Source organism: Anabrus simplex, chromosome 3, assembly GCF_040414725.1.
Source record: "Anabrus simplex isolate iqAnaSimp1 chromosome 3, ASM4041472v1, whole genome shotgun sequence".
NCBI classification, from domain to species: Eukaryota; Metazoa; Arthropoda; class Insecta; order Orthoptera; family Tettigoniidae; genus Anabrus; species Anabrus simplex.
The window spans coordinates 134,605,177-134,631,111 of NC_090267.1; the positions used below are offsets into that span (position 1 = coordinate 134,605,177).

Below are 25,935 nucleotides of genomic sequence, written 5' to 3' on the forward strand. Positions count from 1 at the left end.
CAGCGTTCGTGGATTAAAATCAAGGTTGCCCATTGGCAAAAATGCATCAGAATGTTACAGAGGATTATGTGAAGCCTGTGGCAAGAATGCATTACCATATAGGACGATTGCACAATTGGTCAAGACATTTCGTGTGGATTGGAATGAGACTGCAGATTTGCACTGCACAGGTCGGCAGTCCATTTCTCAATGATTAGATTGACACCGTGAGTGGTCTCGTTTCCGTAGACCATCGATGGACTATCCGGGAACTATCCGTAAAGGTTGGTCTCGGTCATCAACAGTGTTGCACATACTGACGAAATGTCTTAACATAAGGAAAATTTCATCCCGTTGGGTTCCACATCAGTTCGCCCGATGTACGGAAATGGCTCCGGTATGCACTGGCTAGCATCCACCTGGACGGATACCGCAATGAAGGAGTCTCATTTCTTCAGCGTGTTGTTGCCATTGATGAGACGTGGGCACGAGCGTATGAGACTGAATTATAGTGTCAGTCGAATGAATGATGTCACCCAGGTGTGCTACATCCACAGAAATTTTGACAGGAATCCAGTCAGGTAAAGCTAATGCTGATTGTGGTATACGACTACGAGGGTGTTATTCTTACACATGATGTTCCTGAGGGACAAACCGACAAGTGACTAATATTGCCGATTTCTGGAGCGACATCTGCGCCTGGCTATGCGGCGCAAACATCCACGTTTATTGCCAGACAATCGCTCGCTCTTGTTGCATGACAACGCACGTTGTCATGTCTCAAACAGTGTCAAGCTCTTAATGCAACAGTGGCATTGAGAGGTCTTGGAACACTCTTTGTACTCACCAGGCATGCGTCATGGTGACTTTGGCCTGTTTCCAAAGTTGAAATAACCCCTCGAAGACCACAGATTTCCTGACGTGGCATCTGCACTCCGTGCAGTAGGACGCTCTATTGCTGTCGTCAACAGAGAACGCCTTGTTAACAGTCCCTGACGGTTCCCGTCATTTGGCAAAATGGGTGACTACATTGAAGGAATGAAATGCAATTGTACTTCTTGGTTCATTAAGTACTAGCAAGATAACCGTGCTTCGCTACGGCGTTACACTGAAATTTATAATTGAATGCTTAACATTTTATCTAACTTATAATCCGCCAATATTCGCGATCTGACGGCAAAGTTCCTCCCATTTTTCAATCTTTCTTTCCAGCAATTTATTTCGTACTTCCCTGGCTAGCTTCAGGTATTCCACCCGGTCAGTTGGGTCCCTAAATCTTTGCCATCTTTTCCTATAAGCATTTTTAATATGGCTCAAATCCTTGAAGAGATCCGGCGTGGTGTCGCCTTGGGTGCCTGACCCCGCGGCCGGACTGCATTCGTAGTCATTACCCGGCCAGGACCCGTTTCCAGCGCGGTCCGCACATTTTGACTACGGTCCAGAACATTATTATTATTATTATTATTATTATTATTATTATTATTATTGATGTTCTGGACTCCGCAGCAAGATGCAAGACCGTTATTTGTTCGGGACGTCGACCTATAGAGATCTTTTGCCCCTACTTGCACCATGTGATATAAACCTGCGTGTAATTGGAATGGAGGAAGAGTAGAGTGTTGACTGTAAGGAAAGGAGGGATATTAATCATTTACAATTAAAAACCCCTGACCCAACCGGGAATCGAGCCGCGGGGCCGGACTAAAGACCAAGACAAGATACCAGTTATCACGACTGTAACATCTTCAGTTTTTGTGTCCTCATAAAAGGAATTCAACTCCTTTTCAACCAAAAATGTTTTTTCTTTGTTTTTAAAGGGGATCCAAATACCAGTTTTCACGTCTGTAATAATTTCAGTTTTTATTAGATGTAAGTATCCTCATGCAGTGAATTCAATTAACTTTTCAATTCTTTCAAACCCCCCCCCCCAAATTCATTGGATTTTTCGAAATCAAACGAATACATGTTTCTTTACTTTTAAAGCAGATTCCAAATACCAATTTTCACGTCTGCAACATCTTTCGTTTTTGAGATAATAGTATCTTCATACAAATAATTCAACTCATTTTTCAATCACCCCCCTTTAAGTGGATTTCCGAAAACAAAAATATACATCATTTTATTTTTAAAGGAGAGTTCAAATACCAAATTTCATGTCTGTAACACCTTCAGTTTTTGAGATATCAGTATCCTAATAAAAGGAATTCAACCCCATTTTCAAGTCATTTTTACCTCCCCCCCCAACCCAAGTGTTTTTTCCGAAAACATAAAATACACATATCTTTATTTTTAACAGAGGTAAAAAGTACGAATTTTCACTTCTGTAACATGTTAAGTTTTTGAGATATATGCCTACTGCTCATTTTAAAGTTTCACCCCCTTTTTAGTTCCCCTTAAGTGGAGTTTCCAAAAAAAAAAAAATATATATCACCTATGTTTCTTTACTTTTTACAGGGGATTCCAAATACCAAGTTTTACTTCTGTAATATTTTAAGTTTCTGATATTGTCTTTGTAAAAATTCACCCCATTTATCACTCCTGTTTAACCGCCATTAATTGGATTTTCCAAAAACAAAAAATATGTGTTTCTTTATTTTTAAAGGAGATTCTAAATACCAATTTTTACATTTGTAAACTTTTGAAGTTTTGAGATATAGATACAATCATTTTAAAAATTCACCCCCTTTTTCACCCCCTGAGCGACAGAATATCCAAAAATCCTCCCTTAACAAGCACCTACATTGTAATATAAATGTATCCTTGAAATTTTTAATTTCTTTATGTCCAGTAGTTTTGTTTCGGCGATGATGAATCAGTCAGTCAGTCTGGACATGTTCTTTTATTTATATAGATAGATAGATAGATAGATAGATTGCATTCTATCAGTATTACCACTACTTTATTTACAGCCTTCATAGATGGAATGCTTGTGTCAAGGTGTTGATAAATGTTATCAGTGTTAATATTGGTTGCTCTCTACAGTAGTTGTGTATGATTTGAATTTCTGAATGTAGACTGTCACATTTGTTACACTCTTCCTGAAGATTAATACTAGGCTTGCAAATTTGCACACAGTATGATTTTGATAACTTCTGTTGTGTAAGAGTCATAATGAGACATCACAAAACTATTCAGTTTTATATTATCCGATCAACTTGAAAAATTTAGAATCTGGATCTTTTGTGCCAGCTCCATTTTCTAGGGGTAGTGTGCTTGCCGCTTACCCAGAGTCCCCGGGTTTAATTTCCGGTCAGGTAAGGAACTTTGTCCTTGATCAGGGGGCTGGTCCGAGGTCCACTCAGCCTATGTGAGAGCAATTGAAGGGCTATCTGATGGTGAGACAGTGATCCTGATCTAGAAAGCCAAGAATAGTGGTTGAAAGCATTCATGTTGTGCCATGGGGAGGGGAAAGGATCTTTCAAACATTATTTTGCTGTGGGAAGTTGTGTGTGGTTTTTCTTTATCTCCAGGGATCAGTTTATTCTTGTAACACTTGAAGGAAATAATAAAATTGCAATTGAAAGGAGAGGCTAAGTTAGGAATAAACTCGGTGGTTGAAGCTGTATGCTCAAACCATCTTCGAATGAGTGGTCAAGTGGGGCGAATGAAGAAGAATAGGATACATAGGAAAATAATGGATTTTGTCATGGAGAGTAAGAGAAGTAGAGGGGGTCCAAGACAACTACGGTTAGACTTGGCTTTTGATGTTGTTGTTGAGGTGTGGAACTAAAGGGGTCAACTGAGCTAGTTGCAAATAGAGGATTGTGGATGTGCTTAGTTAATTCAGAGGTTTACAGACTAAATATTGAAAGGTATTGCAGTCTTTAATGTATGTATGTATGTATGTATGTATGTATGTATGTATGTATGTATGTAATGTATGTATGTACACTCAAAAAAGGGTGCATTGCCTTCAGTGTCTACCAGGTCACGAATGTGGTGAATGTTGATTTTTCTGTGTGGGGGTAACAGTGCTAAGGAATATTTTCATCTTCCAAAATACTTTTCAGTAGTATTAAAACAAGAAATGGAGTAAAAGGAAAAATTTTGTTTTTCCTTCTCATTTGCAAATGGAGGAAAACAAATGGTTTTCTGAACCACATCATCTCTTGCTAAACCCATTCACACTAGCTGGTATCTGTAAGAGACTTGTATTGTGCGAGTCTCTCTTTTTTTCTCTTTAATTTGCCAAGTGCAGGGAGTTTCCATTTCCTTGCCATTGTTGACCCTTTCCTTTCTTTATTTGATACTCTTATTCTTGAACTGTACTCTCTGAAACATTTGTAGATTGAAAATCTAAAAATTGTCTTCATTGGTAAGGATTCCACAGTTTCAAGCGTTTCGAATGGGGATATAAAACTCTTGTAGCAGAGAGATGGGAGGCAGGCTGCCTATGTCCTGTACATTACAATATAAAAAAGCACATTTTAAAATTCTTCTTAATATACCGTATTTAAAAAAGTTTTGACAATGTATAAAATATGATGATAGTTCGTGGTGTGTGTTAGTCTTTTTATGTCTTAGTTCGTGAACCATAGACAACGGATGAGTGGACTAGTAAATGGTCCTGAGAGTCAGGATACCAGGTGCTATGGAATGGAAGTGGCCATCTCGGACATATTCAGAGTCATGGTCCTCCTATTGCTCAGGTGGCTATGATTGTACAATCCACCATGGTCCCTAACAATGGTTAAGGCAGATATTCTCGCTGGGACTATGTGTAAGTAGGATAGCATCCTGCGTGGGACAGGTGAGGGACTTCTTGAAAACAATTTGGTGAATGAAACTGATTTCGATGGGGAGCTATCGTTATTAATGAGGCTTGTGGAAGGAAGAAAGCAGAACTGGCTGAGTCAGCAAAGAGGGTGCATCTGGATTTGTTAGGAATTCATGATATTTGGGCAAGGGGAGATAACAAGGAAAGGAATTTTAAAAGTTTTCTTAACAGATGTTAAAAAGGGAAGGACAGAGTGTGGGGTAGGACTGTTCATAAACAGTACTATTGCATAGAATACGTAAATGTGTGAATGATGTGGGTAGCTTTAGCAGTTGGAGGAATTAGGACTAGAATTGTCTTGGTCTGTTCACCATGTGAGGGTGCAGGTGAGGATAAAGTTGGTAAGTTGTATGAAGCAGTGAGTAATACTGTAATCAGGGTCAAGAGCAAGGGTAGGATAGTGCTAATGAGCGATTTCAGTGCGAGTGTTAGAACTACAGGATATGAGAAGATATGGAAGCTAATAGAAACAGGAAGGATTTACTGGACTTGTGTTAGTATGGGGTTAGCAGTTATGAATACATTCTTCAAGCATAAGGCTATTCACTACACATGGAAGGGTAGGGAGGAAATATCCATAATAGACTACATCAGAACCAACTTCAAATTCAGGAACATTAGGACTATGCAGGTGTTAGAGGGAGTTTTTGATGATACAGACTACTATCTGATCTGTAGTGAACTAAGTATCTCTTGACCTAGGATAGAGAAATTGAAATCTGTCTCTAGACAAATAAGGGTAGAAAATCTCCAGGATGAGGGAATAATTAGACAGAAGTACATGGATGTGATTAGTGAAAAGTCCCAAACAATAGAGAATAAGCAGATTCAGGATATAGAAAGAGAAGGGTGGCTTACGGGGATGCTATAATAGAAACAGCCAGGGAATGCGTAGGAGCAACTGTGTGTAGAGATGGGGGAATGATGAAGTGAGGGCAGGTTGTAAACGTAAAAGGAAGGCATATCAGAAATGGCTCCAAACAGGGACTGATGCAGACAGGGAATTGTTAGTGGATGAGAGAAACAGAGTGAAATAAATAATTGTAGATAGAATCCAAAAAACAATTCATGGGAAGATTTTGGTAATAACCTGGAAAGGCCAGATTAAGCAGCAGGGAAATTTTTCTGGACAATAATAAATAATATTGGGCAGTACTGGAATTTTACTTGAGGAAGTGGAGGATAGTAAATAAATTCCATTGTCATAAGGCAGAAGTCCTGAAATGATGTAATATAGTGGGAAGTCAAGGTTAAGATAGCTTCGTGGAGTAATAAGTAAGGTACCTTCTGATTGGTTGAAAGCAGTAATTGCACCTATCTATAAGCAAGGGAACGGGAAGGATTTCAACAACTATTGGGGTATTTCATTGATCATTATACCCCACAATGTGTTCACCAACATTTTGGAAGGGTGGGTGCGATCATTGGTCGGGAGTGAGTTGGATGAAAACCAATATGGTTTCAGTACACAGGGGGTTGTCAGGCACAGATTTTCAGTATGCACCAGGTAATTATGCTACGAGGAGAATGGACAGTTATATTTATGTTTCATAGATCTGGAGAAAGCATAAGACAGAGTACCGAGATTAGCTGTACTGGGGGATTATGAGATTAAGGGTAAATTACTAAAAGCAATCAGCTGGAGTGAGAATTGATGTTAGAATGAGTTCTTGGTTCAAGATATTTTCAGATATTAGACAAGGCTGTAATCCTTCACTTTTGGTGTTCATAATTTATATGGATCACTGAAAGGTGTAAGGTGGCAGATAGCCATTGAGTTGGATGTAATTTTAGTAAACAGTTCAGCCTATGCCGACAATGTGATCTTAATTGCAGACTGTGCTGAAAGCCTATAATCTAATATCTTGGAACCTTAAAATCTGTGAAATGAGTATGATACGAAAACTAGCCTCTCCAAGACTAAAGTGATGCCCAGTGGCGGCTCGTGAAAAAATCATCCTACGTGCTACAAAAAAACAAGCTAAATACGCTGTTTTAAATCTGCATATTGCCATGATGAACAACGCATACTTCAAACTTGGTAATACTACTATACTACTACTACTACTACTAATAATAATAATAATAATAATAATAATACAACTTTTCTCACAATTTATAACTCAGAACAAACAAAAACAACATTAATTTGGAAGCAGATGAATTCTTCGACAACTGTCTACGAGATAAATAATTCATTGGAGAAATATTGTTTTTACTAACCTAATGGCGCAACTTACATCAGTGCAAATAGAATCGTGGGAATATAGATCCCCACTAAGAACACTAATTTAGTTTCACTTTATATACACTGCAGTGGATAAATAATTTGATAAATCTTCGTATAAACTTTAGCACTAACACAATGACAGAAAAAACACGCACCAGTAATATAACCGCGAGATTAAAAACCGCACAAAGCAACTGAAAGAGCTGCCAACTGATTCATTGAGACCTCCCCTATTACCAGAGTAAATGTCCGGCTCCATGGCTAAATGGTTAGCGCGCTGGCCTTTGGTCACAGGGATCCCGGGTTCGATTCCCGGCAGGGTCTGGAATTTTAACCATCATTGGGTGTACGTGTTGTCGTCATCATCATTTCATCCTCATCACGACTCGCAGGTCGCCTATGGGAGTCAAATCAAAAGATCTGCATCTAGCGAGTCGAACATGTCCTCGGATACTTCCGGCACTAAACGTCATACGCTATTTCATTTCACCAGAGTAAATTACATTGTAATGCGCGATAACATTTAGGGTCAGTCAAAGATTCTTTGACTCACCTACGAATTCCTTATTTTTGACACAAAAGGAAGATGGATATTTTAATAAGCATGCGTGAGATAGATTACCTCCACTTACTCTTTACTTTCCAACCCAGACGATGCTACTCTCTAGTGGCAGATTCGCTTACCACGTTCAACATAAGCACGGCCAACTGGATCCCTCGCTGCGCTCCGGGTAGCAGGAGACATAGAGTAGTTCTACCCCCTTGCGGGAGAGGAAGTAACTATAAACGGGATCAGTGAAAGTTGATCCCGGTTTACGGTATACTCCGCCGGCTAGGGGGAGTGTTGCAAGCTTGGCTGCGCCTGCGTATTGCTTCCTTCAGGCTACAGGCAAGGGCTCACTTCACATGAGCACGAGCCTTGTTCCCTGGGAGAACGGCGCTAGGTGTTCGACAGATCTCGTCCTGATTTGCACAAAACACAAATTCATATCGTACTCAAAACACGAAAAGGCACCAGGATAATTGTACTGTACATAAATAATATTCCTTACAGTTCCAAGCTACGTGCTGGAGCCCGGTAGCACGTACTGACCGGCCGCCACTGGTGATGCCAGTAGGGAAGAAACCTAAGAGAATTGAATGTCAGGTTGTGAATACAGAGCTGGAACACACAGATTAATTCAAGTACAGCATTTAGGATGTGTATTCTTCAAGAATGGTTGTATGGTATGTGAGATTGAATCAAGGTGCAGCGAAGCTAATGCTGTGAGAGTAGTTGCAGTCAAAGGTATTCTGTAAGAATGAAGCCAGTTTCCAGATGAAACTATCTTTACAACAGTCTGTTTTCAGACCAGTTTTGCTTTACAGGAGTCAAAACTGGGTGAACTGAGGATACCTGATTCATGAGTTAAGAGTAACAGACATGAAAGTAGTGAGAATGTTTGCTGGTACAAACAGGTGGGAACAATGGCAGGAGAGTACTTGGAATGAGGAGGTAAAGGCTAAGTTAGGGATGAATACGACTGATAAAGCTGGACACATAAACTGGCTTCCATGGTGGGTTCATGTGAGGCGAATGTAGGAGGATTGGTTACAGAGGAGAATAATGGACTTCGTTGTACGTGGTAAGTGAAGTAGAGGGAGACCAAGATGGCAGTGGTTTGAGTCGGTTTCTAATGATATAAAGATAAGCAGTATGGAACTAAACAAGACCACAGAGCTAGTTGCAAATAGAGGATTTTGAAGACGTTTAGTAAATTCACAGAGACATGTTTAAGAATTTTTAGAACAATGTCAGTTTGTGTTTGTACAGGGGAATTCAGTTAAGTCTGGCTTTCAGCTGAATAGTACTTGGTTTCCAGTTAACAGAGTTACCAAGTTGTAGATTCTCTTATCACATATAATTTCTGTCCTATATTCTTCATCTGAATTTTCTGGTCTTCATTATATTTTTATCTCTGTTCTAACATTCACTGATGGTTACGTTTGTAAGCTAATGTTAAACTTTTTAACTACTTTGCCAAGGTGCAGGAGAAGTAGACAATTCAAATTTCTAGGTATTATTTTACTGTGAAATACTATTGTTACAAATAAATACAGTAACGTGGAAAGATGACCTTAACTTCTATTAATACTTAATAGCTTTAGTGTTTGCATGTTGCTAGTCTCACTTTAGAATGCCTCCCTTTTTAAAGTTGCAGAAATATAGATAACTACCTGTTAATACTTCTGTAGTAGCTTTTAATATTTTTAAGGAAAATATAGTTTATTATTACAACCATAGCCCTTTGAAACCTAAAATTGTTTAGCCTCACTTAAATTTCTTATCTAACATAACAAATTAACTCTCTTAAATTTGGGAAAAAATCCTTACTCCCATTTTAATAAACCCTGATACGCAACATGTAATATTAATCTACTAGCAAAATTTTCAGATTCTTTTCAGCTTTTGCTCATGACAAATTAAATTTCCCCAAGGCTTGTTTTTTCAAATCCTTCTCCTTACTGAAGATTTTAAGCTTCTTAGTCTCTTTCTTGCAAAGTCTATGTCTACTTCAGTATTTTGCCATAGGGTTATCCTCTATGTGAAATATGATCAAAATTTCTGACATTTCTACTTTAGATCGTAGCATTTGCACCTGGTTTATTATATGAAGTTCTGATCTCTTGATTACTGTAAATCCTAGAAAAGATGTTTACTGAAATCAAAATCTTACTTGGATCTTTGTTTTTAAAAGTAATTAGAACTTGACAGGTTGTCTTTTTCATTACCATTTTCTGTACATTAGAGAAGGACTGGTAAAATAAAATTGTCGTAAATCCTAAATTTCCTGAAATGACTGGTAAAATAATTCTTGTAAATACTAAATTTACTGTTTGTAGACAGTAATTTCACAGACCAGGAAGTGTCAACTATTTGTATTTTTTACTTTTGATTTTTTCATCTTTAAACCATGTTAATCAATTTTTACTTGTATATATTTGAAATTTGAAACACTCTTAATAAATTTGGTAAGAGAGGAGCTTTAGTCACAGTTGTGCATTAAAAAAAAAAAAAAAAAACAGAAAAAAAAACCCTGTTTCTAATTTTTATGACATTCTCTTCACTATCATAGCCAGGAAGAAGGTAAGTCTATTTGTGAAGGCTTGAGTAACGATAGAGCTCTAAAAAAGGATGGAATTCTAAAAAAATGTGCTAACAAATGGAAGTATGGAGGCAATTTGATAACAACATACTTGATTACACAAGGTATGTCATAGTTGTAGTTTTAATGATTCTGTTCTTTTATTTGTCTAATTAAAATGGTTGTCTGAAGTTAGGTCCCCTGTTTACTCTTCCAACAGTATTTTCTAGTACTTTTGAGCAATGTTGGGAAGTAATTACATTAATTATAAAGTTAATATGTATCTATTCATGTCAGATAATGATATGAGATTTTTGTTTTTAGTAGTGACTTAGGAAACATATTGTAATAAATGCTGTTTTGTTGCAGTTTGCGAGAATTCCCTTGCACAAGGAGGTTTCTTCTGCAAGGATGGTGGTTACTACTGTACAGCAGACTACCAGCGCCAGTTTGGTACGAAGTGTGCCATTTGTGGCGAGTATGTGGAGGGAGAGGTGGTGACTGCTCTGGGCAACACATACCATCAAAAATGCTTCACCTGTAACCGCTGCAGGTATAAGTTTTGACTTAATATTCAGTCTGCCACATTTAAGAAAAAGAGATTTGATCACTAATATTCATTTATTTATTCAGCAATGATCAAACTAGAATTAACTTACATGTAGCATAGACAATGTATAAAGGGTGGTCAGAAACAATGTGAACTGGGTATATGACCATAGAGGTTTGGTCATACTGATAAATAATGAAAAAAAAAAAAAAAAAATTAGATATCCCACACGATTGTCATTTTATCAGCTGCTGAAGTTAGCCTATCAGATCGCTTTGTGGGGGATTTCAGATGGGCTTTGTGAGCCGGTGTTGCTAAATCTGCACATGGCTTATGACTGGCTTAGGAATGCCAATAGAAGAAATAAACTTCTCCAAGGAAGGGACCTCACTGCTGATAGGCTCGCCCCATAGCAAGCACACTACGGTGGCATTGGTTGAAACCCACGGTGTGTTAGTGTGTGATGCTCATTTCTTGGCATGGCTCTCAAGCCCGACCAAGTCACTAGGAGATTTACCAATACCGCCTTGTAATGCCGTTTGAATTTGCCCGCGAAGCGATCTGATTGACTAACTTCAGCAGCTGATAAAAAGACAATGGAGTGAGATATCAACGTAACTTTTCAAATTACTTATCAGTATGACCAAAGTTCAAACGTTCATTCATATATTTGGCTCATGTTGTTTCCAACCACACTGTATACACTGAACCCCTAGGATGTTCTTTAAATGGTCGATCCTCTCCAAAATGTATTTTTTACCTCCTCCTTTTACTTTAGGACCTTCTCTTTCTGTAACCTTATGATCTTTATACAGTATTTCAAGCAAATTAAATTATCAATGAGAAAATGCAGTTAAGTTTCTTCATTTAAAATTTGTGCAAATCACTCTGTGCTGTGGATGATGTCAGGATTGGAATGACCTTCTGTACAGTGGAACAATACCAATTAGCTAAACGTGCATGAAAAGTGTGAGCAGTGTAAAAAAAATGAACTAGGGTAGATAAAGTTCCTGAAAATTGTTACCTTCACTTCAGCAAACAGGTCCATTCTGCTTGAGGGCCAATACATTTAATATTTGTTAAAAGTTTTGTGTCGGTGAGCATGGCCTATGAACGAATAAGTTTGAATGGCGTTTATAAAAGTAGGAAAGATCACAAGTTTGAATGGCGTTTATAAAAGTAGGAAAGGTCATAATATGAAGATAAAGTTGGAATTCAAGAGGACAAACTGGGGCAAATATTCATTTATAGGAAGGGGAGTTAGGGATTGGAATAACTTACCAAGGGAGATGTTCAATAAATTTCCAATTTCTTTGAAATCATTTAGGAAAAGGCTAGGGAAGCAACAGATAGGGAATCTGCCACCTGGGTGACTGCCCTAAATGCAGATCAGTATTGATTGATTGATTGATTGATTGATTGATTGATTGATTGATTGATTGATTGATTGAAGAGGAAACTCGTTACACTTTCCTTGAAAGGAGAAAAAGAAATGTTACATTAGGTGCAACAGAAAAGTGACTAATGCTCAGTTAAGACGGAGACTAATGCTGTGAAAGCTTTATTACCAATCAATCAATCAAATCACACTTTCAGTGCTTTTGAACATGTTGCATTTTACATTTCATGCATCATACATTGTTTCATTTTCCACTGATGTGCATTTATGGACTGTTTCCTTGGATGCTGTTAAATGGTGGATGTATTTCTATTAATAAAATTTGTCTGGTTATTGTTTACAGGCAGCCATTTCCGTCAGGTGAACGTGTAACCTACACTGGCAAAGAAGTTCTCTGCCAAAAATGTGTTCAGATCCCTGTCCGTGAAACTCAGTCACCTCAAGCTAGTCCTTCAAGTGGAACTGGGCCAGGTAGGTATTTGAGCGAGCTTGTTTATCTTATCTTGTACATAATGTCTATTACTTTATACAGTGGATTCTCAATTATTGGTTCCAGAAACTACGTTTTACCGGATTATTAATTCATATTATGTGGTCCCACGAGCATCCTAATTAAATCATGTTGCAAAAATCCTACATTATCCGTTCCTTGAAGAAACATTTCCTGGATCAACCATCCAGAAAATTCAGTCCCATCAATGCTAAATCCTCAATCAAGCTTTTTTTTTTTTTTTATATACACTGACTGACAGAGCAAATGCAACACCAAGAAGGAGTGGTTCGAAAGGGATGAAAGTTGGGGAAAAAACAGAGACGGCACGGACGAATAATTGATGTTTATTTCAAACCGATATGCAGGTTACACAATGCGCACGGCATCGACTCAGTAGGATGTAGGACCACCGCGAGCGGCGATGCACGCAGAAACACGTCGAGGTACAGAGTCAATAAGAGTGCGGATGGTGTCCTGAGGGATGGTTCTCCATTCTCTGTCAACCATTTGCCACAGTTGGTCGTCTGTACGAGGCTGGGGCAGAGTTTGCAAACGGTGTCCAATGAGATCCCACACGTGTTCGATTGGTGAGAGATCCGGAGAGTACGCTGGCCACGGAAGCATCTGTACACCTCGTAGAGCCTGTTGGGAGATGCGAGCAGTGTGTGGGCGGGCATTATCCTGCTGAAACAGAGCATTGGGCAGCCCCTGAAGGTACGGGAGTGCCACCGGCCGCAGCACATGCTGCACGTAGCGGTGGGCATTTAACGTGCCTTGAATACGCACTAGAGGTGACGTGGAATCATACGCAATAGCGCCCCAAACCATGATGCCGCGTTGTCTAGCGGTAGGGCGCTCCACAGTTACTGCCGGATTTGACCTTTCTCCACGCCGACGCCACACTCGTCTGCGGTGACTATCACTGACAGAACAGAAGCGTGACTCATCGGAGAACACGACGTTCCGCCATTCCCTCATCCAAGTCGCTCTAGCCCGGCACCATGCCAGGCGTGCACGTCTATGCTGTGGAGTCAATGGTAGTCTTCTGAGCGGACGCCGGGAGTGCAGGCCTCCTTCAACCAATCGACGGGAAATTGTTCTGGTCGATATTGGAACAGCCAGGGTGTCTTGCACATGCTGAAGAATGGCGGTTGACGTGGCGTGCGGGGCTGCCACCGCTTGGCGGCGGATGCGCCGATCCTCGCGTGCTGACGTCACTCGGGCTGCGCCTGGACCCCTCGCACGTGCCACATGCCACATGTCCCTGCGCCAACCATCTTCGCCACAGGCGCTGCACCGTGGACACATCCCTATGGGTATCGGCTGCGATTTGACGAAGCGACCAACCTGCCCTTCTCAGCCCGATCACCATACCCCTCGTAAAGTCGTCTGTCTGCTGGAAATGCCTCCGTTGACGGCGGCCTGGCATTCTTAGCTATACACGTGTCCTGTGGCACACGACAACACGTTCTACAATGACTGTCGTCTGAGAAATCACGGTACGAAGTGGGCGATTCGCCAACGCCGTGTCCCATTTATCGTTCGCTACGTGCGCAGCACAGCGGCGCATTTCACATCATGAGCATACCTCAGTGACGTCAGTCTACCCTGCAATTGGCATAAAGTTCTGACCACTCCTTCTTGGTGTTGCATTTGCTCTGTCAGTCAGTGTATAAAAAAATTGTATCTCACGAAAGGACGGTTATGCCATACTTATGGATCTTGGCATCCCGTCATTGCAATAATTAGAGCAAGTACTGTACTGGAAAAGTGATCGGCAGTGAACTTGCATCCATCTTAGCATCACATTTGGGTGGTATTGTTTATAGAATCCTCGGAAATCATAAAGCAGAGAGTGGCCACAACAGTTGGAAGGAGACGGAGCACATTTCAACAGCTCTGCTTGAAGACTGAATGAGTTCGTCAAATGTTGTACTTGTAAAATGTCCATATTATGTCAGGGTTAGATGTTTATATTTTTACTTTTTTAATCAGTCACTACTGATCTGCATTTAGGGCAGTCGCCCAGGTGGCAGATTCCCTATCTGTTTTTTTCCTAGCCTTTTCTTAAATGATTACAAAGAAACTGTAAAGTTTTTTAACATCTCCCTTGGTAAGTTATTCCAATCCCTAACTCCCCTTCCTCTTGAATTCCAACTTTATCTTCATATTGTGATCTTTCCAACTTTTAAAGACACCAGTCAAAATTATCCGTCTATTAGTATCATTCCACGCCATCTCTCCATTGACAGCTCGCCTCCTTTCTCCCAAGTCTTCCCAGCCCAAACTTTGAAAACATTTTTGTAATGCTTCTATTTTGTCGGAAATCACCCAGAACGAATTGAACTACTTTTCTCGAGACTTCTTCAATCGAGCAATCCGGGTGAGGGTTCGATTGTATCGCCGAACAGGTTTTCGGCACTTCCCTCAGGGAAACAGGATGGCCTAGGGAGCGGTGATAAGGGAACAGGGAACTGGAAATCAAGTAGGGATGACATAAAATGTTATAGTGTTGAACTGTATAAGTATTGTAAAGAAAGGAATAGAATTAAGTAATTTAACAGATATATATTTACCAGATATTGTAATAGGAGGTGAATCATGGCTGAAAAATGATATAATGGATGCAGAAATTTTCTCACCGCACTGGAGTGTGTGTCGTAGAGATAGGATAGGAATGGTGGGAGGGGGAGTGTTCATTCTGGTGAAAGAAGAATTTGTAAGCTACGAAAAAGTTAAAGATGAGACACATGAAATTCTAGGTGTAAGGCTCATTTCTAAAGATTAATAGGCAACTTGATATATTTGGAGTGTACAGATCGGGAAAGGGTAGCACTGACGCGGATTCGGAATTATTTGATAGGATAGTCAGCTATGTGGGAAACGACATGGAAAGAAATGTGATTGTAGTGGGAGATTTGAATTTGCCAGATGTCAATTGGGAAGGAAATGCGAACGACAGGAAATATGACCAAAAAATGGCAAATAAATATGGGAAGGACAGCTGATTCAGAAAGTGATGGAACCAACCAGAGGGGAAAATATCCTATATAGGGAAACTGAATAGATGGTATTAGTGATCATGAAGCTGTTTTTGTGGTAGTTAAAAATAAATGCGATAGAAAGGAAGGTCTTAAAAGTAGGACTATTAGGCAGTACCATATGGCTGATAAAGCAGGCATGAGGCAGTTTCTAAAAAGTAACTATGATCGGTGGAAAACGGTAAATAAAAATGTAAACAGACTCTGGGATGGGTTTAAAGAAATTGTTGAGGAATGCGAAAGCAGGTTTGTACCTTTAAGGGTGGTAAGGAATGGTAAAGACCCACCTTATTATAATAGAGAAATGAAGAGACTAAGAAGGAGGTGCAGACTGGAAAGAAATAGAGTTAGAAATGGCTGTGGAAGTAAGGAGAAATTGAAGGAACTTACTAGAAAATTGAATCTAGCAAAGAAGGCAGCTAAGGATAACATGATGGCAAGCATAATTGGCAGTCATACAAATTTTAGTGAAAAATGGAAGGGCATGTATCGGTATTTTAAAGCAGAAACAGGTTCCAAGAAGGACATTCCAGGAATAATTAATGAACAGGGGGAGTGTGTATGTGAGGATCTTCAAAAGGCAGAAGTATTCAGTCAGCAGTATGTAAAGATTGTTGGTTACGAGGATAATGTCAAGATAGAGGAGGAGACTAAGGCCAAAGAAGTAATAAAATTTACATATGATAACAATGACATTTACAGTAAGATACAAAAGTTGAAAACTAGAAAAGCGGCTGGAATTGATAAGATTTCTGGGGATATACTAAAGACAATGGGTTGGGATATAGTACCATATCTGAAGTACTTATTTGATTATTGTTTGGTCGGAGGAGCTATACCAGATGAATGGAGAGTTGCTATTGTAGCCCCTGTGTATAAAGGAAAGGGTGTTAGACATAAAGCTGAAAATTACAGGCCAGTAAGTTTAACATGCATTGTATGTAAGCTTTGGGAAGGCATTCTTTTTGATTATATTAGACATGTTTGTGAAATTAATAACTGGTTCGATAGAAGGCAGTTCGGTTTTAGGAAAGGTTATTCCACTGAAGCTCAACTTGTAGGATTCCAGCAAGATATAGCAGATATCTTGGATTCTGGAGGTCAAATGGACTGTATCGCGATTTACCTGTCTAAAGCATTTGATAGGGTGGATCATGGGAGACTACTGGCAAAAATGAGTGCAATTCGACTAGACAAGAGTGACCGAATGGGTTGCTATATTTCTAGAAAATAGATCTCAGAGAATTAGAGTAGGGGAAGCTTTATCTGACCCTGTAATAATTAAGAGGGGAATTCCTCAAGGCAGTATTATCAGACTTTTATGTTTTCTTACATATATAAATATATATGTAAAGGAGTGGAATCGGAGGTAAGGCTTTTTGCGGATGATGTTATTCTCTATAGAGTGATAAATAAGTTACAAGATTGTGAGAAACTGCAACGTGACCTCGAAAATGTTGTGAGATGGACAGCAGGCAATGGTATGTTGATAAACGGGGTTAAAAGTCAGGTTGTGAGTTTCATAAATAGGAAAAGTCCTCTCAGTTTTAATTACTGCGTTGATGGGGTGAAAGTTCCTTTTGGGGATCATTGTAGGTATCTGGGTGTTAATATACGGAAAGATCTTCATTGGGGTAATCACATAAATGGGATTGTATATAAAGGGTACAGATCTCTGCACATGGTTATGAGGGTGTTTAGGGGTTGTAGTAAGGATGTAAAGGAGAGGGCATATAAGAGTCTGGTAAGACCCCAACTAGAGTATGGTTCCAGTGTATGGGACCCTCACCAGGATTACCTGATTCAAGAACTGGAAAAAATCCAAAGAAAAGCAGCTCGATTTGTTCTGGGTGATTTCCGACAAAAGAGTAGCGTTACAAAAATGTTGCAAAGTTTGGGTTGGGAAGAACTGAGAGAAAGAAGAGGAGCTGCTCGACTAAGTGGTATGTGATACAATTCCTTTAGTTTTGTCAATTGCCACCTTTTCAATACAATAAAAATATAGTACAAACTTACATATTTATTATGATGTTTATATGGTACACATTTTGCTCATTTTCGTGAGCATCATCAGCCAAACTATCATTAATCTAAGATTGTATAAGATCATAAAACAATTCTTTTGGTTCAAGATTGTTCCTATAAAACTAATTGATAATCTTTTAACATTTTAAGTCACACAACAATAAAAAAACGTCTTAAGCTAACACTTTTTTGTCTAAAATCTTCTTCAGTCTAACATTTTATTGCCGAAACTCATCTGGGTGAACATCTTTTAAAATTGTTTAAAAAATAAGAATAAAATAAAAAACTTTTGAGATCTGGCTAGTTGAGTTGATTCCTGTTGCTTAACTTGTATAATAGTCATTAAAATTTCATAACTGTATTGAATATTTTCTGCAGTTGATAATTGTCATTATGGTCGATAGACTTGTTCTCGTTGCTGGAGTAACATTTATAAAATGTATGGGTATTAATTTATATTATCAATGGGGTAAAATTGTTCGTGAAAAAACTTGTTGATGAAACACTTTCTGATGTGATATTGGATTTAAAATGTTCTCGAACATTCCATAATGGCTCGTTGGTATATCTGTTATGAAAGATAAGTTATATGTTTATGGTTTTGATTGTATTTCTGTATAATATCTTATTGGAAGAATTGTCACTTACTTTCCTTTCTACTGCGTAATTGTTTGGTGTTACTCCTAGCCTCTTGAGAACTACTTGTTGTCCTGTTTGCACTTCTTGTGTTGTATGAGTGAGTGTGGATGAGTTTACGTTTTGGCGGGGAAGGGGAAGGGGAAGTTAAGGTAGGCGGCATATTGATAGCTGCAGTAGACTGGAGGGGATAGTCTAGGAGAAGCGAGGGGAGGAATTGAGTTTGTTTGTGTCAATAAGTCATTAACTTTTATCGGATTAAAATGTTTATAGAATTTATTTATATCTGATTTGAGTATTTGTATTAGTTCTGGTAATTGTAATAAGATGGGATTCTTTATTTGTAACCTGCAATAAGTGGTATGTTCCGAGCTGTCAGCGGAGAGATGGCGTGGAATGACATTAGTCGACGAATAAGTTTGAGTGGCGTTTATAAAAGTAGGAAAGATCACAATATGAAGATAAAGTTGGAATTCAAGAGGACAAACTGGGGCAAATACTCATTTATAGGAAGGGGAGTTAGGGATTGGAATAACTTACCAAGGGAAACGTTCAATAAATTTCCAATTTCTTTGAAATCATTTAGGAAAAGGCTAGGAAAGCAACAGATAGGAAATCTGCCACCTGGGCGACTGCCCTAAATGCAGATCAGTATTCATTCATTCATTCATTCATTCATTCATTCATTCATTCATTGTAGAGTCACTGGGCTTTCAGGCAAGAATCAAAACTGTTCCTTCTTAACACACATGTAGTATTTTAATATTACCGTATACGATTATGTTATCAAGACCAGAACAGATGTTTCATCTTACATACATAAAGACATGGGAGGACTTTTGATTGCCTATTACTGTTTTGGTCCTAACAAAAGAATGGGAATTTTATCCTTTTGTTTTAAAATGTCATAAAAAGTGCAGTCATTTTATTTGCGCAAATTACATTTAAAAAGTTTATATCATTTCCCACTCGCACTGAATTGTGCAGTGAGTGCACTTTCCCGGTGAGCTCAAGGTCACGAATAACCGTAATTTCTGAAGTTTTGATGACATTTTTCTCTTTCCAATTTTATTGTGATTAGCGATGGGCAGAATTGAATATAATGCATTCAAGAACTTTGGAGAATCAATACTTACATTCAAAACCATATTTTCGGGTTCAGTTCAACATAACCTGTAAAAGTCGATGTAGGCGGTACAAGATATCCAGAAACTGACTACGAACTATATACCAGTGACCAAATTACAATGGAAGATTAAGAGAAGAGGAGATTTTGCCATCATGTTGCGCACTTTTGTATCTAATGTGCTTTATTTTATTAGATCAGAGAATAAAAAACTACTTTGGTCAATTGTTGTTGTTGTTTTTCGAAGATTTTGGCTGATTTATGTTGCTGAAATGAAAGAAGTTTTCGAGAGAAACTGACAAAGTTTCCCCGGTAAAACTGAATATAACGTATCAAGATTTTTAACCCACGTTCCAGTAATTAATGTTCAAAGCCGGTCCCATAGTCTACCGTATCTGCCTCTCGCCCGGAGGGCCCTGGTTCGAATCCCGGCCAGGTCAGGCATTTTTACCTGGATATAAGGGCTGGTTCCAGGTCCACTCAGCTTACGTGATTACCTTTAATTGAGGTGTTATCTAATGGTGAGATGATGACCCCGGTCTAGAGAGCCAGGTATAACGGCCGAGAGAATTCGTCACAATGACCATGTGTCACCTCGTAATCTGCAGGCCTTTGCGCTGCGCAGCGGCTGCTTGGCAGGCGAAGGCCCATTGAGGCTGTAGTTTGGTTTGGTTTAGGTGTGTTTGTGTTTTTATATTTATACATATTTCATTTTTGTGATGTTTGGCCAGATTGTTTATGGTTTTCATTTGTTCCCGGATTTTCCGTTTACGTGTTGTGCATTTTTATTTCCTGGACCCCCCAAAAACACAGAATCGAGGTCCCACTGTAATAAATTGCTAATTGTATAAATTTGGTCATGATGAAATGTCTTAATAGTCGGTGCCACTGTGTACTTTGCAGTTATATAACTGGAAGTGGGTCTGCCTCTTGAGTGATGTTTTGGATATGACTTTATATCCAACCCTACTTAAGGGTGTAATGGCATCATGTTGTAATCCTGCTGGAGTCTCAGTTTTGGGCATGGTGAATTGCTCAATGTAAGTTCATTCCAATAAATCTCTTTATGTGGTCCATCCATTGTGATGGTGCATGTTCCCTGACCATCAACTTTACCCTCTGTAATGAATTCTTCCAATGCCTTTGGTCTCTTGACATTGTGCCCAAAGTATCCAAGTTGTCTTTGGCTAATAAGGGCAACAGTCTTGTTCTGATGCCTGGCTGTTTGAGGATTGTTTCATTAGTTCAGTAGGGTGCCCAAGGTATTCGGAATAATATACATTGTAGTCTTCTTCATTTATGCAATGTGAAATTAGGCAGACTGTAAGGAAACTTCATGTTTCACAGTCTCTTTGTCTTGCTTCCTCAGAAGTAAAGCACAGTTTACCAGAACTATTCTAATAATTGCAAATGTGTGAATTCAATTATTCCATCACTCTGTTGATGAAATTCTTCATTTATTTGTAACCAGATGGCTTCACTATGGAGTACAGTAGTAATTCACATCACCCTATTTATTTGGAAGAGTTTTCTTGGCAGTGAGTTAGACAAATGAAAATGACAAGGTTATCTGACTGATAAGATTGGGGGTATTTTGTGAAATATGTAAGTCAAGAACGATGAAAGATTGGTTAAGAAAGACAAAGAAGGAATTGAATTGGAAGACAAAGAAGGAATTGAATTGTAATGAAAATGATGAGAGAACATTGTATAAAGAAAGTAAAAGCGAGAGCGAGGAAGTAAGGATGAAATAAATAGGTAGAAAATTTAGGATGAAAGAAAAATTGAAATCTTCATCAAGGAAAAATATCTAATTCTTCATTGATGTTTTCCTATAAACCACAAATTCCGCCCCCCCCCCTCTCTCTCTCTCTCTCTTGGATTCAAGGTCAGCAATAATGAAAGAAAGAAAAAACATGAAGAGAGAGAATCAGTATGAATTTTGAAGGAAGGAACTTCTTACGCAGATCTTAGTGACTGACAACCGGGTATTGCCCAGTTGATTGCCAGCATCTCTGTTAAAGTTATTGGGGCGCTGGCCTTCTAACCCCAACTTGGCAGGTTCGATCCTGGCTCAGTCTGGTGGTATTTGAAGGTGCTCAAATACGACAGCCCCGTGTCGGTAGATTTACTGGCACGTAAAAGAACTCCTGCGGGACTAAATTCCGGCACCTCGGCGTCTCCGAAGACCTTAAAAAGTAGTTAGTGGGACGTAAAACAAATAATATTATTAAATAACATTATTAAAGTTATTGGGTATTTTGTGTTTTTAAACTGTCTCCCATATGATACAAGATCAATCAAGTTTTATCTGGGTGAGAACTTGAACATCTTGGAATGTGAAGCCATAGCCCAAAGGCAAGACTTGCGTAGTTATTACCGATTTGTCTGACTGGTTGAGACAGATTTCTCTTGTGTTTCCTAGTGTGAGTCCTGATGGACTTCATTCTTAGCCAATGAATAATTGGCCTGCCTAAACACAACTACAGAAAATTCTATACACCCAGGATGCATAAATAGGTATAGTTTTATCTTTGAACATAAACATCGCCCTTTTTTGGGATGGGGCCAAAAATAAATTTTATACACGCATACAAGTGGTCTGGACGCAGTATTTAAAGATTAAAATTTCATGATGTTCCGTATTGAACTGTATCACAATTAAATTGAAATAACAAATAACGTACCTTCTACTTATTCTAGATTTTACGATTTAAAATTGCCCATTATCTTATATTGCTTCTTCAACTCTTTTTGTGAAAGACTCATTCTTTAATTTCTTATTTACCTATGTATTGTTTTTGTATTTTATTCGGCTGATGATAACCCAGATTGGGGCCAAAACCGGTACCGCTTCTGCTTATAATTAAATAGGAATGTAACACTACATTTCTTATTTACTTGTATTGAATAGGTTGAACCATGTTATTTGTTATTTCAATATAAGTCTGGACTCAGTAGTCAAAATTGGGGTTTGTAGAGTTCATGTTTGGCACATACACAAAGTAGCAGGAGTCCTGGAATTGCAATTGATAAACCATTGTTTCAAGGAATAAAAAGGCTGAAAGGAACACGAATAGATGTGTGGACAGTCCTGAAGAACGAGATCGGTAGGTCTCCTGAAGAAAAGTAAATCTACTGACACGAGGCTGACATATTTGAGCACCTTCAAATACCACCAGACTGAGCCAGGATCGAACCTGCGAATTTGGGGTCAGAAGGCCAGTGCCTCAACCGTCTGAGCCACTCAGCCCGGCAAAGAAAAGTTACAAAAACAATAAAGGTGTTTTTTAATCCACCTACTCAATACTTTTATTTTCACTTATAGTGGTTACATAAACAGATTATCAGTTAAATGGGACATGTTTCCCCCTCAATTTAGGGCATCTTCAGCCTAAAAACAATTCAAGAGTACATCTAATATTAAATATGGAAGCTAAAATTTTAGCTAGTTACTAAAATTCGGGACATAAAAATGTGAAAAATGATACATTATACAAACATGTTAATGGAAACACTGTCAATGATTAAACTATAATCCTTGTCGGAGACTAAAACTTCTTTCATTAAAATTCTAATTAAAATAGTTCATTTAAAAATGTTAGTGGAATACCAAGGTGATAATAACATAATGCCAACAACATGAGGGCGTGAACAGAAGCACAGACATGAATGTTATAAATACAACATGTTCAAGGCTGCAGATGAATTCGTGAGCATAAGGTCAAACAGAAGCCTTAGTTGAATTATTGTAGAAGTGGTCCTTAGTACTGGTAGGCAATATTATTGTCTGAAACCTTGTCAGGAAATGTCAGTAGATACTGAAAAATGTTCTCTGTAAGAGAAGGAAAAGATGAATTAAGAAGTTGAACGCAAGGAGAGAATTCTGATTACGTAGTTTGGAACAGATGAGGACTTGCATGTTAGTTGAAAGTTGTTATTTGTTATCTACTGTTGTGTTGGTAGCTGCCCTTCTGTTGGCTCTGAGTCTCTTATTATAACTGTGCTGCAGAGGCGGTAGTGAACTTGGAGGGGAAGGAATAGGGGGGTGTTGAAGGGAGGAGAGGATGGGTGGAGTTAACTGTGACGAGGTTGACAAAGGGGCGGAGTCATCTATTTGCTGGAAATAGGCCTAATATTTGTAGGTATGGGTGGATTATTACAGTATGAAGAATTAAATATATTAGGTATCCTAAATTTATTTGAACTGTCTTTAATAATTTTGGCGTTAATTCATGTAACGTGCTTTTACTGTCCGTGATTTCATTAAGATTCTATTCCTTATTATACGTCTGATCTAAATAGATATATAAACTTTCTAGTTCATTTAACATTCTCACTTTTTCTATGTTTCTAATTATCGCTAGGTCTTTCTCTATGGATTCAAAACTGTAAATTTTCAATACGGACCAAAAAATGAGATTTAGAACATGTAATAAAGAAGATCAGGGACGAATCAATAGATAACTCAGGAGAGACTAGACCTAATTGACGAACGGCAAAAATACAAGATTGCGCAAAAAAAAAAGAGAGAGAGAGAGAGAGAGAGAGAGGGCAGAAAAGAATACAAGCGATCAAGGAATGAAGTAGATGAATGTGCAGGGCAGCTAAGGAAGAATGACTGAAAGAGAAGTACAAGGATATTGAAGGTTGTATTGTACCATTCCCGTCCTAAAATAGTCTACTGGCACTGTCGGAGAGCTGCGTGTTCGGTTCATAAAAAATAAGATCAGGGCTAAAATAAATAAAAAATCTCAGGATAAATATACCATAAGTATATGAACGGGAAACAGCAACATAATTCCATGAATAAAATGCAAAATAGGGGTAAGATAGATTTATTGTCTAAGAACATTATAGATCATTCGTGTAATAAAAATAATAATAAATGAAACGAATGAAAATGACTCAAACAAATGCCAAAATCACGAATATGTGCCATGCACATTGTTAACTTATTACTAACACATTACATGAAAAGACGGGTAATATCCCGTATTAATATAAAAATAGTTACAAATAAATCTGGGAAAAAATGCACACTTCGCTTCAAGTCGACGCAGTTAAATTTATCTTAATAAATCCTGACAGATATCATTTCAACAAACGTTTTATAAGGCATACCACGACAGAAGAGAATTATACTAGATCCGATCCATATTACAAGTTATATTTACAACAATTATAAACAGTTCATTGTTCCAGAGGTTCCTAACTTAAGTCTACACTGATTTTACAAACAGACCGTTCTGTTACAAGTTGGATGGCTAGAAAGCCGACTTCCCATCTAAGTGAGCTATGTGCTCATATGTAAGAAACAATTTTTTAACAACGATGAGAATGACATAAACATTAATAACATATATGACACAATTCAATATAAATGAATATCAGTGTGTACCCGCATATCTGAAATACAATTTATGAGATGCTAAACTACTACTTATTAGAAACCACAAGGAAATCCTGGCTTACTTAGACATGTTGAGGGTCTAAACTACTTCTTATTAGAAACCACAAGGAAATCCTGGCTTACTTAAACATGTTGAGGGTAGATCATCTTGCATGTCGTGTCATAAATTTTCTGACACTCTTTATTCTCCAGCTATGAGACGGCCTGCCTCGCAAGAGATGATATCAGCTAATTGGATTCTTAATTCTTGTCTGAGAGATTCTAATATATCGGGGAACTCATATTAACGCCGCAAATCACTGCTCTGTTCATTATACACTCAATAGGCCTCGAACTCAACTCAATGCTTTTCAATACGCATTACTACGGCCTTAATTACACATTTCAATTCAACACGGCTACTTTATATAACACACGGCGCATCTGGCCTAACACCTTGTGGTACAAGAGTTTGACTCTCTTAGTATCAATGAACATTCTGGGCAAATGAAGCCTTTCTCTAACTACGCAGCTAACACCATTATATTTTTCCCTTTCAATACTTAGTAGGCACCTTTGTCCTGTCTTAGCACACATTTATATAAATCTCAGTTTATCAGGCTAATCTTGCCTTTCTCTCGTAGTATCACAACACATTCACAATTAGCTGGTCCTCTTTGCCTACATCCTCAGTGCATCAACGATGCACTTTCAAGCTGGTTACATCTGCCATGCAAACACCTGTAAGTCATGCTACATGCCTTAGAACAAACAAACTGTTCCCTGCTGAAATTTATTCCCATACAACCTTTAGGCTGTGTAGCCTCCTTAATGAAAGAGTCTACATCTCGTAACATAAATTGGAATACACAGTAACATCATGACAAACACATACCCCTATCTACACCTAATAATTTCCCTCTTTTCCATCTAATGAAAAAGATAAAATAATAATAAGAAGAAAACTTCAGTTCGAACATGCATTTCCCTTGAAACATAACATTAATTTACAATAATAAAACACAGCTCAGCCACAAAAGGACTGACATTTACATTTAAACTACATTAGGATCGAACCAGGGTAATTCCTCTATCTAAGCATGCTTATAATTTGTGATAAACTTAACTGGTGTCGTCTCAGCTTTCACCATGGTCCCCAGGC

At 38.4% G+C, this 25,935-nt stretch overlaps 1 protein-coding gene across 6 annotated transcripts in view; it reads left to right on the forward strand.

Annotated features, from left to right (window-relative positions):
* Unc-115a (Uncoordinated 115a) overlaps positions 1–25,935 on the forward strand; it is a 475,062-nt gene that overhangs the window by 226,685 nt on the left and 222,442 nt on the right. For all 6 annotated transcript variants that reach the window (XM_068226596.1, XM_067142724.2, XM_067142725.2 and 3 more), the window contains 2 exons: positions 10,481–10,664; positions 12,404–12,531. In XM_068226596.1, the coding sequence (XP_068082697.1) occupies positions 10,481–10,664; positions 12,404–12,531 (312 nt within the window). The remainder of the gene's footprint in view (positions 1–10,480; positions 10,665–12,403; positions 12,532–25,935) is intronic.